Source organism: Rhipicephalus sanguineus, chromosome 1 (assembly GCF_013339695.2).
Source record: "Rhipicephalus sanguineus isolate Rsan-2018 chromosome 1, BIME_Rsan_1.4, whole genome shotgun sequence".
Taxonomy (NCBI): domain Eukaryota; kingdom Metazoa; phylum Arthropoda; class Arachnida; order Ixodida; family Ixodidae; genus Rhipicephalus; species Rhipicephalus sanguineus.
This window is the reverse complement of record NC_051176.1, coordinates 302,457,427-302,462,831: the sequence shown is the minus strand read 5'-3', so window position 1 is coordinate 302,462,831 and position 5,405 is coordinate 302,457,427. Positions and strand designations below refer to the sequence as shown.

General features: G+C 53.8%; 1 protein-coding gene across 1 annotated transcript; it reads left to right on the top strand.

Annotated features, from left to right (window-relative positions):
* The first annotated feature begins 2,070 nt into the window (after positions 1 to 2,070).
* LOC125757537 (uncharacterized) lies at positions 2,071 to 4,154 on the top strand. Its single transcript, XM_049413109.1, has 4 exons — positions 2,071 to 2,219; positions 2,321 to 2,397; positions 2,491 to 2,641; positions 3,285 to 4,154. Exons 1-4 carry the CDS (start codon positions 2,071 to 2,073, stop codon positions 4,063 to 4,065), a joined length of 1,158 nt encoding a protein of 385 aa, XP_049269066.1. The 3' UTR covers positions 4,066 to 4,154.
* Positions 4,155 to 5,405: the final 1,251 nt, after the last annotated feature.

Genomic DNA, 5,405 nt, shown 5'->3' with positions numbered 1-5,405 from the left:
GGGAACAATTCGAAATTAAACAGCTCCGGGCCCAAGTGGCCTCGTTGACACGTGCAATGGAGGCGCTCGCAAACCGCCCGCCCCCACCTAACCCGACACCTTCTGGGCAGGCGCCGGAAGCGATGGATAGTGCCTCCTCGGAACAAAGGGACACCACGGCAATCCTCGCTCCGATTGAGGCGCGTCTAAATAGCCTGGAGGGCCAGGTGGCCTCCATAGTAACTACTATCGAGGATCGCTTGGCTGCCGCCCTCCAAACCGTATTCGCCAGCATCCCGGGCATGATAGTGGCCCAGCTGCCCCAACTCGCTTCCAGCACCCGTCGTCCCACCCCCAAACTGAAGCGGGTTAATAAACCTCAGACGCCCCCGCCACTTCCCCAAATGGCTGAGGCTAATAGGCAGCCTGCCATTTTGACTGCAACACCAGCGGCAAGCCCCGGATCGAGCGGTGGAGCACCTCTGGATCTCTCTGCTCTCCTGGAGGCTACCCAAAATTCTAATACCCATGATGGCAGGCAACGCCTGTAGATCGCGCCGCGCCCGCGCTAATTCGGACCCTTTCACAATCCTCCAATGGAACTGCCGGGGATTTCGGGCTCGCACTAAGCGGGCTGCTCTCCGGCTCCACTTAGAAACCTATCCCCATTTACCCGCGGTAGTGGCTCTACAGGAGCCGGGCGAGCACGCCGCCCTTACAAACTATACCGTGTATCAAAGGGACGCGCAAACGGCACTTTGCGTGTATCGAAATTACACCGCCAATTTGGTGGATCTCGAATGCAACCCGGCTTACTCGTATGCTATGGTGACTCTCCTCCCACTTAGGTAGCAGGACCCATCCATACACATTCTTAACATCTACAGTTCGCCCAAACTGCCGAACATAACATACGCCGACATTTTTAGCAAAGCACACGCGGTGGCAGGCAAAGAACCACTAGCCATAGTAGGTGATTTCAATGCCCCTAGCCCTCACTGGGGTTATCGTCGGGAGGAACGACGTGGTCGGAAATTGGCGGAACTCATTTCCACCATGGGCCTAACCATCCTGACGGACCCCACACACCCAACCCGCATTGGAAACTCTGTTACCCGAGACACATGTCCCGATCTCACACTCACCAAAAACATCAGACACGCAGATTGGCTCAACACCGCGGAAACCCTCGGCAGTGACCATTGCATTGTCATTACCACAATCCGGACACACCCCCTTACTCGTCCCCACCACCAAGCGAAACTTCCGGATTGGACCAAATTTCGCTCGGCATACTCCAATTCGACCCCCATAGCTTACCAAGGCTACAACACTTGGTCCCAACATCTCGTACACTCACTTCGCCAAACCGAGCAGACGGTTCAACTCTCAGAGGCTACGCCGGCGGTGGACAACCACCTCTTGCATCTCTGGGAGGCTCGGCACAGCCTAGTCCGCCGATGGCGCCGACAGAAACACAACCGACAGCTCAAAATCCGCATAGCGGCTCTCACCCTAGAGGCCGACGAGTACGCGGTCTAGCTCGCCGACTCAAACTGGGTAGAGCGCTGCAACACTGCCGACACACAGATGTCAAGCCGCAACACCTGGCGTCTCTTTAGGGCTCTCATCGACCCTAGCCAAACACGCACAGAAACACAGAAACACCTTCAGCGCGCGCTCCACGCCTATGCGGGCGACGCGGAAAAATTGGCACAGGCTCTCAGAGATAAATATCTCTGTAGCCAACAGGACCCCATCGGACCGGCGTATTCATATGCAGGCACGGAAAACGCCGAGTTGGATCGTTGCTTTCAGCTCCACCATCTGAAGGCGGCCCTGTCTAAAATGAAACGAGGCACAGCGCCAGGTCGGGATCGAGTGACGGTTCGGCTGCTAGCCAACCTCCCTGACTCGGCGTATGCTCACCTCCTCGACTACATCAATCAGATCTGGGAGGGGCGCGAACCCCTACCGCTCGATTGGAAAACGGCCTTAGTAACTTTCATCCCTAAATCGGGCAAATCTGTAAACATCGACAATCTCAGACCAATTTCCCTAACCTCATGCGTAGGGAAACTTATGGAAGCCATGGTCCGGGACAGGCTCTCTGAATACCTAGAGGCCCGACACACTATTGCAGACACTATGTACGGCTTCCGCCCACATCGCTCTGCTCAGGACTCCTGCAACTCCATCGTGACGTTGTCGAACCGGTCGAACATCCCAGTGACGACAAGGTAGTCCTCGCCTTAGATCTCAAGGGAGCTTTCGATAACGTTACCCATGACATCGTCCTTACCAACCTATCACAAACAAACTGTGGGCATAATGCTTTTAGGTACGTCCGCCAATTCCTCATGGAACGGCGGACATACCTGCGTATTCAAGACAAGGAGCATGGACCGTACCCCCTCGGTACGCGCGGAACACCACAAGGAGCAGTCCTCTCCCCTCTTCTGTTCAATCTTGCCATGGCTCACCTTCCCTCATTGCTAAACGATGTCCCAGGCGTGCAGCACGCTCTGTACGCCGACGACATCACGCTATGGGCAACCCAGGGTTTCCTTGGTAGCATCGAGACGTGCCTGCAACATGCCGCGTCGATTGTTGACAACTACGCCCGCAGCTGCGGTCTCGAATGCTCACCCACCAAATCGGAGTACGTGCATCTTCGCCCCAAACCGAACTCACCTTGCGTAACAGGGCCATTCCGGAACGCGACGAAATCAGAGTCCTAGGACTCTTCATACACAAACACCGGAAAATTGACACCACTCTGCGCAAACTACGCACTGTAGGGGATCAGGTGGGCCGCATGATCCGCCGGGTTTCGAACAGACGAGGAGGTCTCAGGAGCCGGGCTGCTCTGCGCCTCGCCAACGCTTTTGTGACCAGCCGGATCCTTTATTCGACACCCTACCTGCGTCTGCGTAAATGCGATGAGAATACACTAGACTGTATGCTCCGCAAAATTTACAAACGTGCCCTAGACCTCCCCATCTCGACGTCTAACCAACGTCTCGCAGAGCTGGGCATGACAAACACGTACGGGGAACTTAAAGAGGCTCATCTCAAAAACCAGTACCTGCGTCTTAGTAAGTCTCAGGATGGGAACAACCTCCTACACCGCCTCCACATTTCCTACACCCAGAAGGTGGAAGAGCGTACCGAGATCCCTGAGGATTGGCGTGGTGCTCTGATCATTCCGCCTCTGCCCCAAAACATGACAAAGGAGACTCACGATGGGCGGCGTACAGCGCGGGCTAAAGCCCTACAGCAACAGTATGGCTCACGCCCGGGAGTCTTTTACACGGACGCATCCGGCCCCACCACGGCGGGTGGTACACGGCCGCTGTGGTTCACCAAACCGTACCTATTCAAGGGCTCACCTTTCGAGCACCGGACATCACACACGCGGAAGAGGTCGCCATAGCCCTCGCCGCAGCGGACCCCGCATCTCGGATAATTATTACCGATTCGCGGAGGGCGTGCCAAAATCTCACCCGGGGTCGCATCAGTGATCGCGCCGCCGAAATCCTTAAGCGATGCTATTATCTAGATCGCCCAAATCCACGCACCGTCATCTGGACTCCGGCTCATACGGGGCTAGCTGGAAACGAGGCTGCAGATGCCTCGGCCCGCGCGCTTAATTACCGGGACCCGCCCGGCCCCCCATCGCCTGATGTTCCAGAACCCAATCCGGCTACCTCTTTCAGAGAAATCACCGCTATGTACAAATCGAACAGGCTCCGCTTCCCACCCCCGGCATCGGGCCTGCCCAAGAAGGACGAGCGCTGGCTCCTCCGTCTCTACACCAATACAGTATTGGGCCCGGCGATACTCAAACACTTCAATCCGGCATTCTCTGGGGAATGCCCGCACTGTGACCATCCGTTCGCGGATACTTTCCACATGGTGTGGGCATGCCCCTCAAACCCGGCGGTCCCGCCACTTCCCTCCCCTTCCCCCCCTACCCGAGAGAGCTGGGAGGCTGCCCTGCTCGGTTGCTCGACCCTGGAGGACCAGCGTGCCCTAGTGGCCCGAGCGCGTGCTGCAGCAGAAGCCACAGGGGTCCCGGACTAGGGACTTCTCCTAGATTTTGTAAGGGGCCGGCCCTTAAAGCCGTCCCCAACTCTCTCCTGTTAACTGAGTGAATAAAGTTTACCTACTACTACTACTTGCGTACAGCATAAATCCAGAACGTAGTATAGTGCTGCATTAATAGAAAATTAATTTGCCACCATCGAGTAATAGGTTCTAGTGTTGCAGAGATATGCGCAGATGCTAAAAGACAAGGTATACGGTCTACGAAGGATGCAACTTTTGGTGCAAGCTGGATTTTTTATTTTTTTATTGCGCACATGCAAAGCGGTTGCGCCTCAGTGTGGCAGTCGTCAGGAGGAACTTAAACTGCTAAATTATCACATATCGCAAGAACGCTAACGTAGACTGGCCATTTGTCGAGCATGGAGTGTTTAACGATTTCTGAACTTTTTAAGCCAATGCAGCGATGTTATACGAGGTACATCTACCGGCGTGCCCGCTTTGCGCTGGCACATATGTACGTTCCAGAGGACGGTCATTTAATTATGCAAATATTGTTTGCCAGACTTAGGCATTGCTTACCGCGGACATAGGAGAACAGGGTGAACGGTTTTGCGAAATCTAGAACACCTCGTGGAAGCTCTACTGCCTGCACTTGACTTCGACAGCGTGCCGTTACTAATAGTAGAACGTTAAATTTGATATGTAAATTTCACGGCAAACGATTCGGGCATTTGTCCAAGGAAGCATTTTGTTTTTTATCAGTACCAACCTATCTTATGTCAACTTCAGGACGAAGGTCTCTTCACTAATCCCCCATTGATCCTATCCAGCGTCTTCATTACTACTTTTGTGTGTTTGGGGCATGCACAAGAACGAAGAAAGCAGTCAGGTTGCGGTATCCCTAATGCGGACTCCCTTGACGTCAAGTGGCAGGCCGTGTAGTGGTTGATTGTTGGCTAACAGAGTTTTAGAATTGTGTACGCGCACGTTGCGCTGGCTGGGCACGTACGCTATACTGTATTCGGAAAGTAACGTGCGTATACCAGTGTTTAGTCTTCGACAGATGCGCAGTGGCAACAAACACAAGAAATTGTGCACACGAAGCTCTTGTTACCGTATGCTAGTACTACCTCATTTTAACCACTTGGGATTTTTTTAACGTCAACCGATTACATCACATGGGAGCGTTTTCGCGCTCAGTTCCGCCTTGATGGGTACCTAGATTAACCATTAACAGTGAGCTTGTAAACTATAAGGATGCAGTGTGTTTAGACATGCGTATAAAAATTCGCATCGTTTTTTTTTAGTAGCGGCGGTTAAAGCATGGGCGCACCGCGTTCCCCATAAATGTACCGTTCAGCGGAATCATTTCGGTT

What these genes read in the sequence shown, in the direction of transcription:
- LOC125757537 (XM_049413109.1), top strand. Translation starts at nt 2,071, where the DNA reads ATGGTCCGGGACAGGCTCTCTGAATACCTAGAGGCCCGACACACTATT. An exon ending in GCATGGACCGTACCCCCTCG is followed by an intron (nt 2,398 to 2,490) that starts GTACGCGCGGAA and finishes ACGATGTCCCAG; the next exon opens with GCGTGCAGCACGCTCTGTAC. An exon ending in TGCTCACCCACCAAATCGGA is followed by an intron (nt 2,642 to 3,284) that starts GTACGTGCATCT and finishes CACGCCCGGGAG; the next exon opens with TCTTTTACACGGACGCATCC.